The sequence below is a fragment of the Phyllobates terribilis genome, unplaced genomic scaffold, assembly GCF_046119375.1.
Source record: "Phyllobates terribilis strain yellow unplaced genomic scaffold, ASM4611937v1 Scaffold_3__8_contigs__length_932513732, whole genome shotgun sequence".
In the NCBI taxonomy this organism is placed as follows: domain Eukaryota; kingdom Metazoa; phylum Chordata; class Amphibia; order Anura; family Dendrobatidae; genus Phyllobates; species Phyllobates terribilis.
The window spans coordinates 531,547,953-531,561,884 of NW_027362763.1; the positions used below are offsets into that span (position 1 = coordinate 531,547,953).

Consider the following 13,932-nt stretch of genomic DNA (forward strand, 5'->3'; position numbering starts at 1 on the left):
AATAAAGATTATACTTGCCTTCTGATGGCCCCCGGTCCCCATAGCGATGCATGCGGTGTGTTGGGCGGCTCGCGGTGGTGTGAGGACCTGACAAGACGTCATCGAGTCATGTGACAGGTCACGCGACGGCTGAAGTCGGCGGTCGCGTGACCTGTCACGTGACTCAATGACGTCATCGCAGGTCCTTCACACCACCGCGAGACACTGGGGAGACCGGACGGAGAGGAGAAGGAGACCGGGGGCCATCGGAAGGTGAGTATAATCTTTTTTTTTTCTTTAACTATTACTTGGTCACACTATATAAATCCATGCCGTTTGCATGGATTTATATAGTGTGACCAAGTTGTCAAGCACTTTCCAAGTGATGCTAAAATCGCTTGGAAAAGCGCTTGATAACCCGCATGCAGAAATGCAAGTGAAGAACGCTTGACAAACGCTTCTACCTGGCGGGAAAAACACATGTAAAATCCGCATGCATTTTTCTTGCCAGGGAGAAGCGTAAAAAATATGCAGCATTTCTGCATCGTGGGCACATAGCCTTAGAGGGGGATTTAGTAACACTGATGTTTCTTAATAAATCCCCCCACATCTCAGCTGATTTTCCCTGGGGAGCTGTGGCGAGGCAGACAAGGCCCCATTAGTGGCTGTACCAGCATAACACAGCCATTCAGATGCTCATATGGGTTGGCTTTCCATTATGCTTGATAAAAGTAGCACTGCTTCACAGAGCATATGGATAGGGGTACTCTTCAAGAGACAACCCCTCTAACATGACAAATGAACAAGAATTCTCTTCTTTTCAGATTTCAATTAATATTCTTAGCACAATGTGACAAAAACTTTTACACTACAAATGCACCCCCCCACACACACACACACACACACACACACACACACTTCTCAATCACAGCTAGTACAGAGAGAAACAGAGGGATTGTTTACAGCTTGTTGTGTAGGATACCGGCCAATGCTGCAGTCTACCACCGGTGGCAATACTTGAGCAGTGCTTACAAGCCATTTCCATAAGAGCCTGTAAAAGCTATTCTTAAAGGGGTATTTCCATCTCCAAGATCCTATCCCAATATGTAGTAGGTGTAATAATAATATTAGCAAATACCTCCAATTAGAAATGTAGTATAGTTTTTCTGATTCGTTATGTCTCTTTCCTCATGTGCAGGCATTGTAAGACCTTAGATATCCATGGTTACAACCACTAGCAGCTAGCTAACTAACCGTGACTTTATCAGTGGACATAACCATGGATATCTAAGGTCCTGCAATGCCTGCACATGAGGAAAGAGACATAGCGAATCAGAAAAACTATACTACATTTCTAATTGGAGATATTTGCTAATATTATCATCATTACACTTACTACATATTGAGATAGGATGTTGGAGATGGGAATACCCCTTTAAGCTGGCCGGTTCACTGGATCTGGCCTGATTCAGTACCAATGTGTTCCTCCGATGATGTGGCGGAAAAGCTGCCTCTGCTTACAGCATCAAGCCAGAAGCAGGACAATGCTGCTGGTCCAAAAAGTCAATCAATAAATCAATCAAGATTGCACCTCCCCCTTCTCTCACTATGGAGCAGTGTGCTCAAGAAGAAAGTTCATAGGACAATCCTATCAACTAGAGTTATATCATACAAAGCTGCAAGAGATTCACACAAAACAAGGATTTTACCTTCAAAACACCCCAAAGCTCAACTGGGTTCTGTTGGGAACTTCTGCTGATACTTGTGTTCCAAATGATAATCAGTCCTGAGCTGTCTCCTGAAAACATGTGAAGCCCTAAATTAAATGGAAAGAACATGGATGTAAGGTTAATAGCTTCATTGTACTGGACCACTTATGTGTAATCACATGGGCCAGTAGTGTGCCGCTTTGTCAAAAATTCCAATACAAATTATACGCCATAACCAACAGTTTTGCAATGCAGTTATTGCCTTTGTGTTCACAGGTTTAACATGGTAAAATAAATCATAATTAATTAATATAGAAAATACAATCTTAATATTGTGCATATTATTACATTTACTAATTGATGCTATGTAATCATTCTTGTGCTAAATCTCTTGCCCCATTATATTGAACTTTTTAGTGCACGAGAAATAGGAGGTGGTGCTAACCTTTAGCATTGGAGTCAGGATTTAGCGTGCCAAGAGACCTGCAGGGCACAACATTACTGAAAGTCAGTAAGTGGATACTGTGCCATGTAAGCATAACATTTTTTCATTACCAGTCAACAGTTGTATTTTTGCGTGACTTCCCTGTAAACCGGACCAAGAAAAGACAAAGGTGGTGGTGTTTCACACCAGTTTTGGGGGCATTCATGGGCAGTGTGGAGGAAGGGGTAAAATACTGAGAAATGTTTGAATGAGAAAACAAAAACTTTATCCCATGATCCATCTGCTCCACACATCATCGATCATCGAAAAAAAATTACATCTGGCTGTATGGCTCCAAGAACCAAATAAAGGCAGTTGCTACTTTCTGAGGTAACACATTTCTCTGCCTCTGCCTGTTTTATCACAGGAGTGAGTGTTTCCGCTGCATCTCCAGCCCTAAGAACTCATCATAAATTAAGTCAGTGACAAAGGCACTGAGCTTATATGTAACAGACTTGATTGAGCATGAGCTCACAGGACTGATGACACGGCAGAAAACACTCACTCCTGTAATAAAACAGATAGGAAAATGTGTTACCTCAGAAAGCAGCAGCTCGAAATCCATTCTGTTTCTTCTGTATGCTCACTTATCATGAGTGACTAATGCTTCTTCCCTGGCAAAGAGCTGTGGTACGTGCCTACCATGAACTGGAGCATCTCTGCATGGTCAGACACAGCCATTACACAGTACATAGCAGGGGCACATTTATAAGATTATATCAGCATGGGAAAAAAAATTTAACACATATAATTGTGGAACATCGTTTTATTGCAAGATCTATTAATGAAACTGTATTTTGTTCAAGAAAAAAAAATAAAGTTCTCTAAACAGCTGTCAACTGTTATGCAATTTATACAAAAATTACTAATTATTTTAGATTGTATTCCTTATGCAAATTCACTTTTTTTCCCTGATTTTATCTCCTATTGTTACTTTTTGCACACAAATGGCATCCTGAACTAAAAGACAGATTCACTGGTTAGCCAAAATCAACACAGGGAGAAGTTTTACTGGATATGACCCCAGGGTTATTTAACTCATGGTAAATATGGGCACCTGTCTAAAGCACACTTAATTATATTCTTTTAAGCTTCAAACCCATGAGTAAATTTCCTGGGACTACAGAGCAGAACATTATATTTGTACTTTTCCCTTCATCACGAGTACCATGTGAGAGAATAGAGAGCAATTACAAAGCATTTCATTTTGCTCTCACTGTGAACACAAACACAAAAGGCCGTTTCATGAACCAAAAAAATACATACATGGGCAAGCCTAAATAATTTCCAGAAAACTTGTCATCGGGTCATGTCATCTGGAATTATGGACAAGGAGGGGACAGTCACTAACATTATCACATACAGTAATACAGTCCTGTTTTAAAGTGTACCTCCAGTGTAATATAAAAACTTTACAGCTCAGCTGCACAACCTTCCTTATTTCTAGTTACTAGTAACAAATTTCCCTAAAACATGATTTATTGAATATACATTAAAACCTGTAACCCAAAACAAAAAGAAACCCAATAAAAAACTTAAAAAGGGTATGCAAGGCCACTGGATAACAGAGCCCTATATTATACCAAGCAAATATGAATATTGCTTTTTTTAGTCACTATCTGATAGGGATTATTTAGGGTGATTTAGAGTGAGTTATCGGTGAGCGGGGGCGACATTGTCATCTATCATTTAGAGTGCCAACCTTCGTGGTCAGGTAGTACAAAGTACAGGATTTATCTATAGGGTATTATTAGTGTCTTTTTTGGCCTGGTGTCAGAGAGGGCTCTGTTTCCTAATAGTCCTGCATGAGGTGTTGGGTGTGATTGATGAGTACTTGTTCTTTTGCATCCTCAATGTGAGGAACTGGTTGTTTACTTTGTCACTAAAGGTTCCCTTTAAGGCTCTGTTCACATGTCCAGTAATCATCCCTTAGAATGGATCCAGCAGCAATCTGGTGGCAAAGAAGTTGTGCAGACACAACTATTTATAGTCTGTTTTTTTAATAACTGATCTCTGCTGGACACATTTTTTTAACATTGAAGTCTATGGACAATGGATCTGTTAGCCATCCGTTGTCTTGCATTTCTAACTAATTCAGCAAGCAAAAAACGGATCAGTTAGAAATGGGAGAACAACGGATGGCTAATTAACAGATCCTTTGTCCATAGACTTCAATGTTAAAAAAAGGGGTCCAATGACGATCAGTTTTTAAAAAACAGACTAAAAAATTGTGTCTGCAGAATTTTTTTGCCAACAGATTGCTGCTGGATCCATTCTAATGGATGATTACTGGACATGTGAACATAGCCTAAGTTACAATCCCTTTATCAATCTGATGTCGAGGTATATTTATGAACATTGTCTCTGTGTCACAATGTGATAGGGATTATTTAGGGTGAGCTGTTGGTGCGCCCCACCGCTCACCCATTGACGTCTATCATTTAGGGTGCCAACCTCTGAGGCCAGGTAGTACAAAGCAAAGGTTTTAATGTATATCCAATAAATCATTTTTTTTTTGTGGGATTTGTATGTGAGCAATTTTTTGTTGATCCTCATGAATCCGTATTTAATGTGAGAATTTTTTTTCTAATTAACAAACAAAAAGTTATCAATGCATCCCACATTACAGTAGACCTGCAACCCAGGCATGGTCACTATTTCTACCAGCCTGCTAGCTATCATTACATTAACCCTCCTCTTTCATAGCACAGAAAGTGCATGAGACTGTCTGCTGGCATTAGCGCGATCCTGATATAGTCACAGCACACAGTTCCACCAACAGCTTGTAATTACCATCACAGGGAAAATATGCAAGTTATGATTTTTATTTCTCTCAAGAGTAATGTAAAGGAAGCCAAAATCAGAAAATCACCTATTGTTTATCCCCTTCACCACTTTGCGATTTTCCATTTTTGCGGTTTCGTTTTCTGCTCCCCTTTTTGCCACAGCAATAACTTTTTTATTTTTCAGTCAATATAGCCATATAAGGGCTTGTTTATTGCGGGACGAGTTGTACTTTTGAATGACACCATTGATTTTACCATACAAGGTACTGGAAAATAGGGAAAAAATTCCAAGCGCGGTGAAATTGAAAAAAAAAAGTGCAATTCCAGAATTGTTTTTTGTTTTTATTTACCATGTTCACTGAATGCTAAAACTGATCTGGCAATATGATTCCCCAGGTCAGTCTGAATACGCAGACACTGAACATGTATAGGTTCTTTTTTATTTAAGTGGTGAAAAAAAAAATCCAAAATCTATAAAAATAAAAATGTAAATGTTCATTTGTTCAAAATCTTAAATCTCCGTAAGTTCTTCACCGTTTGCTTTGAAATTTTGGCACAACGTTGCGTTAGAATATACCTATGTTTTCATATACCAGCTGTTGGACGTAAAAGCCACAGTGAGAGGGGGGTGTTAGGAGCTCAGTCCCAGGCTGACTCTCCCCAGTCGCCCGGCATCCCCCCCCCCCCCCTTACTGACATCTCATTCATAAACCCTTCTCCCTGTCCCTCATTCACTCCAGCTGCTGCCTGTGCTCTGCTCCTTTCGTGTCCCCTGTGAGGGTTGGGGAGAAGAGGAATGATGAGACCATCTGTTCCAGGCGGTAAGACACTGCTGTTCATCACCACCACCGCCTGAGAGGCGGCCGCCTCTGCTCTGCGACACCGCTGTTGCTGGGGCTTCTTCTACGACAGGTGAGTCTTATTTCCAACTGCGCAACAACAAGCGGGAGGAGAGGGAGGCTGCACGGAGAGGCGCAGGCCGCGGCCTCTGCTCTGGCTGCTGAGCTGGGCCCGAGCCTCGCAGCAGTGGGCGGATAGCGAGAGAGTGCAAATCCCACTATGCCACCTGCGGGAGCAGCACTGTGATCTAGCCGGTACCGGCCCGGGACATGTCAAGCGGATCACCCCCTCCTCTGCCTTCATCTCTGCGCCCCCTCCTATCACATAACCAGACTGAGCCACAGCAACGCATCGCCGGGTACAGCTAGTTTGTAATAAAAAAAAGAAATATGCTTATGGCACAATTTTCCGAGACCCATAGCGCCTCCATTATTTGTGATCTGGGGCTGGGTGACTGCTTATTTTTTGCGCCCCGAGCTGATGTTTTTATTGATAACATTTTGGGGTACATACGATGATTTGATCGCCCATTATTGCATTTTATTTCAATATTGTGGCGGCCAAAAAATGTAATTCTGGTGTTTTGATTTGATTTTCTTTCTCGTTATGCCGTTTACCGATCGGATTAATTTACTTTATATTTTGATAGATCAGGCATTTCTGATAACAGCGATACCAAATATGTGTATTTTTATTTTTTTTAATGGGGCAAAGGGATGGTGATTTGAACTTGTGATTTGTTTTTGTTTTTTTAACTTTTTACTGGTTCCAATAATCCCCTTAGGAGACTTCTAGCTGTGCTCATCCGATCGCCTGTGCTACACATAGCAAAAATCATGATCTCCTTTGAATGCCGGCCATGAGCCGGCGTTCATAGAAGATTAATAATGACAGGCACAGGGGGTCTTCTGCAGACTCCCGGCTGTCAAGACAATCCATCAATGGAAGGGACTTGTGACGCGCTTCCAGGCAGCATTTGTTAAATGTCACTGTCCGTGACTGACAGCAGCACTTAACTGGTTAACAGCCACGGGTGGATCTCGGATCCACCCGAAGTTGTTGGAGGCGCATGACAGCTGATCAGATCAGATGTCATGTGGGAGGAAAGATGTCAGCGTCTGAGTCCGCAACAAAGGCAAGAACAAGACCTTAGACGTACCCATCTGCCCAAGGTCGCGAAGGGGTTAAATTGGATTTTTGTGTAAGGCAATGTGCGCACGTTGCATTTTTGCTGCGGATTTTCCAGGCAGATTTGTTAGCAAAACCTGATGCCAGCAAAGTGAAAAAAAGCTGAAGTGTCATGCACACATTGCGTATTTCAAACACTTGCAGATTTGGTGCAGTTTTTGCCAGTGTTTTCACCCATTGACTTCAACACAAAAATGCAGGAAAAACGCAAGTTTTTGTGCCTGTGCTTTCCTGCGAAGAGATGCAGAAATGGTGCAGAAATTTCTGCACACAAAATACTCAACGTGTTCACATACCCTGACATGTATTTTTTTTAAATGGCAAGGATACACTAAATTACTTACCGGTAATGTGATTTTCCTGAGCCCATGACAGCACCTACAACGAGAGAGGGGATAAGCCCTTCCAGGACAGAAAACCTACAGAATAAAAGGGCGGCGCCTCTCCACCACCTCAGCTGTTTACAGAGCATGAGAGGACACTACTTAATAGTTATCTATCCCATGATTTTTCCTTCTGCATACCACGTGAATCAAACACCATGAAGGAAATGAAGTGATCAACTTCTACCAGTGATGGGAGGGAATACAAGGGTGCTGTCATGGGCTCAGGAAAATCACATTACCAGTAAGTAATTTAGTGTTTCCTATCACCCATGACAGCACCTACAACAAGAGATTTACAGAGAAAAAACTTTAAAGTTAGGGTGGGACCACAGCCTGTAAAACAGCTTTCCTAAAGGAAAGGACAGCGGAAGATTCCAGATCAAGCCTATAGTGTCTATAGAAGGTGCAATGTGAAGACTGAATCGCAACCTTATATAATGCTTGATGGGGACATCCGCTTTCTTATTGTTCTGCCATGGATTCCTGGATTAGCACAGAAAGTAGGGTGCACAATTTCCTGACTTCTATGGAAACTGGAAGCCATCTTCGGAAGATAGGGTAGCTCCGGGATAGACCCATCTTCTAGGATCTGTATAAACAAAGGATTAATTGACAAACCTTGAATGTCACTAACTTACCATGCTGAAGTCAGGGCCACCGAAATAATAGTCTTTAATGTGAAGACCCTGAATCCATGGGTTCAAGCAACGGCTTGTTAGAGCCGTAAGCACTGGATTCAGATCCCAGGGTGCCATCTTTGGACTGAAAATGGGCCTAGATCCAAAACTCACTTTCACATCCCTTGCTTATTCAACGCAGGTTGGACACTGTTCCAGTAGTCTACGGCTAAAAAGGTCCACTTGCAGTTCTCTTCCTCTTTATATGAGGTGGTGTTAATGATAAAAGGTGAGACTTCGCCATCTGAATTGATTAGACATAAGTGTCATTAGGGATCTTGGCAGAGTTCCTCCATAATGGTTTACGTAAGATAAAGCTACTCTGTTGTATGACAAGACCTTTACATTGTGACCATACATAGATGAATGGAGCTTTCTTATATACTGTCTAAAGCTTCTTTAGGTTAGAGGAACCGGGTCTTTAGAGGCAGCCCCCGGGTGTGTACCCGTGACCATGCTACTACTGGAATGTAGATTAGAGTTATTAACAGCAATATTGCCTTGTTCAGAGTAATGGCCAGACTGCTTATTAATTTTGACACATAGCAGGACTCCTTATTCTACCTTGGGAGACCACAACTCTTACTCACTGCCCAGTGAGTTCTGCAGCACTCGATGGATCTGCCCATAAGCCCGAAATAGTTGAGGTAAACTATTGTCAATTCCTCTTCCTTTGATATGAGAGTTGTCCTAACTACTATAAATCTCCATAAAGCCTTAAGACTCATTAACATCTGAATGGAAGGACACAAACTAAGAGCCTAAATCCTTATTTTATGCCAAGAACTATTCTCAGGAAATCTGATGTTTCATGTGAATTGGAACCTGATTGTATACCTCCTTAAACGCCTATACTACTATATAGCAATCTGGAATTGCATATTTACTAGCAGGTCTTATAGAGTCCATTTCCAATTATCTAACTCTCAGGAATCTGTACAGCCCATTCGGGTTGTAGCAAACCCAGGTAGGCCTGGGTTAAATAATAGCTTTACAGGTCTTGATTAGGGCCCCTGGAGAGCTAAGCACGAGAGCAGGCTAGGCATTCACCTTAGTCAGACTGCTGGAGAGCAGAGCAGACGGTATGTGTCTTGGAGCTAATCAGAGACACAGGCCAGACTCCACAAGTATCAGTGGTTGCCCTGGATAAATATTGTTTTATTTGATCAAGCTGGGTTAGCTGAGCTGTATATGAGTAGTCAGGGTCTGTCCTATTTAGTCAAAGCTTGGACAAGACCAGAAATATTAATGTTTATGGCTTCTGTGCAACCTGTAAAAAGCAATAAAACGGAGCTCGATTAGACCAAACCCACAATGGCTGTATGAGCACTACATGATGCCTCCTACCTTTAAGAGTGAAACCCTACAAGGTTTATTATTAACCCGCAAAATTTAGAAGCGCTCTTATTGTCACCTGCCTCCAACCGAGCCAGCTGAGCACCAGCCAGGAACACTGCCACCCTCTGTCTCAAAATAGAGACTAGGATATGTTTCCCCTTGAATTCAGTAAGCTTGCCATGAACAGTTTCCAGTCGCTGAACTTGGTTTTGTCAGACATAACTTAGTTGTGGAACCAGTACCTTTACAAAGAGGGACTATGAGGCACAGGGGTGCTACAAGGCACAGACACCCTATAAAGCACTACAAGGCACAGGGGCACCTTGAAGCACCGAGAGACACTATGAGGCCCCATGAGGTACTAAAAGACACTGTGAAACGCTATGAGGCACTAACAGGCGCTATACGGCACTATGAATGCACCATAAGGCACTATGATATGCTATGAGTCACTAGGATATGGTATGCTATGAAGCGCTATGAAGAGCCATAAGGCGCTATGAAGTGCTATGAGGCACTATGCCATGAGGCACTATAAAGCACTATGAGACGCTATACGGCACTATGATGTGCTTTGAGACACTATGATGCGCTATGAGGCACTATTATGTGCTATGAAGCGCTGTGCTATAAGGCACTGTGAAGCGCTATGAGGCACTATTATGTGCTATGAAGAGCTGTGCTATGAGGCACTTTGAAGCGCTATGAGGCACTATTATGTGCTATGAAGCGCTGTGCTATGAGGCACTATTATGAGCTATGAAGCGATGTGTTATGAGGCACTGTGAAGCGCTTTGAGGCACTATTATGTGCTATGAAGCGCTGTGATGTGCTATGAGGATCTGTGCTATGAAGCGCTGTGCTATGAGGCACTGTGATGTGCTATGAAGAGCTGTGCTATGAGGCACTGTGATGTGCTATGAAGAGCTGTGCTATGAGGCACTGTGATGTGCTATGAAGAGCTGTGCTATGAGGCACTGTGATGTGCTAGGAGGCATTATGCTATGTGCCACGAGGCATTATGCTATGAGACACTATTAAGTGACATGAAGAGCTATGCCATGAGGCACTATGCTATGATGTGCCATGAAGCTCTATGCTATGAGGTACTAAGATGTGCTATGAAGCGCTATGCTATGACACGCTATGATGTGCCATGAGGCGCTATGATGTGCCATGAGGCGCTGTGAGGCACTATGATGTGCTATAAAACGCTATGCTATAAGGCACTATGCTATGATGTGCCATAAGGCACTATGATGTGCTATGAAGCACTAAGATGTGCCATGAGGCACTATGATGTGCTATGAAGCGCTGTGATGTGCTATGAAGCGCTATGATGTGTCCAGAGGCGCTGTGAGGCACTATGATGTGATATAAAGCGATATGATGTGCTCTTTGTGATGCGCAAAGAGGCTTTATAAGGCACTGTGAGGCACTGCGCTCAGATTTTTATTTAAAAGAGTAATCCATCTGAATGAAGGATAAACCTTTCCTTTGGGTGGTAAATCTCAGACGCAGCTGGACAGCAGACCTTCACAGAGACCATGTGCAAACAGAGTAAACAGACTGCAGGACAACAGTAAAAACCTCTGAGTGTTACTTTAACATTTACGGAGCAGATAGAGGCTCATTTTTGTGGTAAATTCTGAAGGCCAATCATGAGGATCTGTGCGGCCCAGACACGTGGCTAACTTTAGCCTAGAGGTCTAAGGTACAGCTTCCGTCCTGAACCTAAATTTAAAGCACGAGGCCCTTGACCCAGATGGAGTCTTACAGAGCGCACACACACCCATTTTTGAGTTTTGCGCTAACATCCTTCACCCTTTCCTAGCAACCATAACAAGAAAAGGGCCCCATAAACAAGGTAAACATTCACAAAGATCACTCACCACCAGCTGTACGGATTCGGAGGCTGGACCAAGTCACAGGCCTGTTCCTCTACATCCGGCCATTCCTGAGCAATACTGGGGTGGTCAATCCCAGGCAGGGGCGCCTCCAATAGTGTGCCGATCAAAGCTGGAGCTGCTGCCACCAGGCAGGGGCGCAGCTCAACAGGTGCTCCCATTGATGTGCAGAGCGGGAGCTGCTGACCCCAGACAGGGGCGCAGTTCCACAGCTGCTCTCTCACTGACGTGCAGAGCTGGATCTGCAGACCCCAGACAGGAGCGCAGTTCTGCAGCAGCTTCTCCACTGATGCACGGAGCTGGAGCTGCCGACCCCAGACAGGGGCGCAGTTCCACAGCTGCTCTCTCACTGACGTGCAGAGCTGGAGCTGCTGATCCCAAACAGGGGCGCAGTTCCACAGCAGCTTTTCCACTGATTCACGGAGCTGGAGCTGCCGACCCCAGGCAGGGGCGCCGCTCAGTCATATCCGGATCTTCAACAGGTAAGCCTGTCTAAGGTTCTCCCACCAAGGACCCTCCGGTACGATCGTCATCAGGGCTGCAGGCTGGTACAAAACAGTAGCTGGAAACATGTTAGAAGACATGGGTCTCCGCTACTTCTTTTTTCACAGGCGTGCGTCTTAGGGCGCGATTTCCTGGATAGGGTCCTGCGCCTGCGCAACCGGGATGCGTGGCTGCCAGGCCACCATAAGGTAATGGTGTGCTCGCGCCCGTCCGACGGCACAGGCCCCCTTGGACCCACCATGTAGCTTGGAAACCGACCGGCCCAGGTCTGGGAATAATCTTCTCTTCTTTCTTCTGCCGCCGCTTTAACAAGGTTCCCCTTCAAGGACAGGAAACCAACTGAGGTGGTGGAGAGGCGCCGCCCTTTTAGTCTGTAGGTTTCCTGTCCTGGAAGGGCGGATCCCCTCTCTCGTTGTAGGTGCTGTCATGGGTGATAGCAAAAATATAATTAACACACGCACACACACAAGATCTGTTTTGAAATATTACAAATAGCATTTTGCAGAGTTTTTTCGGCAGAGCTTCTGATCATCAAAAGCAGGATTACACTAACAGGTGACATCTCTATACACAGCTGATAACACAGGATCCACCAATCCCAGTAGGAGATCTCACAGCTGATCCAGCTCCCTTTCTTTCACAATGACCTTTGCACACGCTCATTAGATACTTCAATACAAAAGTTAGAGTCATTGTCTGACCACTGTAGCTATGTGTTGTTTCCTGAAACAACAGGAAGTTAGATTCTAAAGAAGCTCCAGTGGCCAGTGTAAAAATATAGCAACTTTTTTTATTACACAAAACTAAAAAAAAACATTGCTAAAAAAAAGTAAATAAATACATACATTTAGACAAAAACCTGATTTTAACAATTGGTCATTTTCTGATGATTGCTTCCCTTTAAAGGGAATGTGTCACCCCCTGGGAGTTATCAGACCTCTACTATGGGCATACAGGTTACATAAAGGTAAATCTATACATACCGGTATGGCCCATAGTAGAGGTCAGATTGAAGAAATTAGTTTTTATCAACTCGGTGGTTAACATGTTCTAAGTAATCCCCAAAATCCCCACCTATGTGTTTATTTACCATATTCCCCCCTCCTCTGCACAGAGCACAGTGCACAGACAGATGGGGCCGGGAGGAAGCAAAGCACGCTCTATTAGAGCGGCACGTTGCGCATGCGCGGGAGGTGAGGGAGACCAGTGCACGTCACAGGGCCCTGTGACGTGCAGGGGAGGGAGGCAATATGATAACTAAACGCATAGGCGGGGATTTCGGGGATTACTAAGAAGATAAATGGGGATTTCTTGGCGTCCAGGGGACACCAAGCCTGTGCAAGACAGAGTTGATAAAAACACATTTCTCTTCAATCAGACCTCTACTACTACTTATTTTATATATTTTACTTTACAGAATGTGAGGTGCATTTCACTAAATCAGTAGAGGAAAGTTTACGTCTACAAGGACTTATAAAATGATCATCTTGTCTCAGGCGGCGGTCTGAGATATATTTCAGAGTGTGATTTGTGCGGCTCTCAGCAATTCTACTATCTGGTTGTTGAACAAACTGCTGATTCAGAGCCAGTATCATGCATGTTCTTGTATTTCAGACACAAATACAATTGAAGATATGAGCACCAAAGAAGGGGAGCACTAATCAGTTCCCTGGCCAGACAGGCAGCGGTGTAGAGGGATCATCTCAACACGCTACTGATGTCACTGCTCCACAGCAGAGGAGGTGAAGACGATAGGGAAGATAAGCACTCCATTGAGCCAAAGGTAGAAGGGACTTATAATGTTTACGAGAGTGTAGAGGGGTGAAAAGTGTGAAAAAGGGCACAGCATGGAGAGGGGCCAGTGTAAGCAACATTAAAGGGGCTGCAGGAATTTTCTGGTAAGTACTGGTTGTGTACAACATGTGACAGCAATCTCTCGTAGTCTACATATGTCTGGCCTGTGGGGTAGTTTAGCAAAAGGGAGGCTTTTTCTATTAAAAACAAACAAACAAACAAAAAAAAAAAACATCCAAGCCCAGCTATGTCTTTCCAAAACCTACATAAAGACGGCTAAGAGAATACGGGAAAACGTGTTATAGTTTGAGGAGTCCAGGGTTAAACAAAAGGTATGTTT

At 43.6% G+C, this 13,932-nt stretch overlaps 1 protein-coding gene across 7 annotated transcripts in view; it reads right to left on the reverse strand.

Moving 5' to 3' along the window:
* AHI1 (Abelson helper integration site 1) overlaps positions 1-13,932 on the reverse strand; it is a 280,181-nt gene that overhangs the window by 212,238 nt on the left and 54,011 nt on the right. For all 7 annotated transcript variants that reach the window (XM_073671294.1, XM_073671289.1, XM_073671290.1 and 4 more), the window contains one exon: positions 1,689-1,795. In XM_073671294.1, coding sequence (XP_073527395.1) covers positions 1,689-1,795 — 107 coding nt within the window. The remainder of the gene's footprint in view (positions 1-1,688; positions 1,796-13,932) is intronic.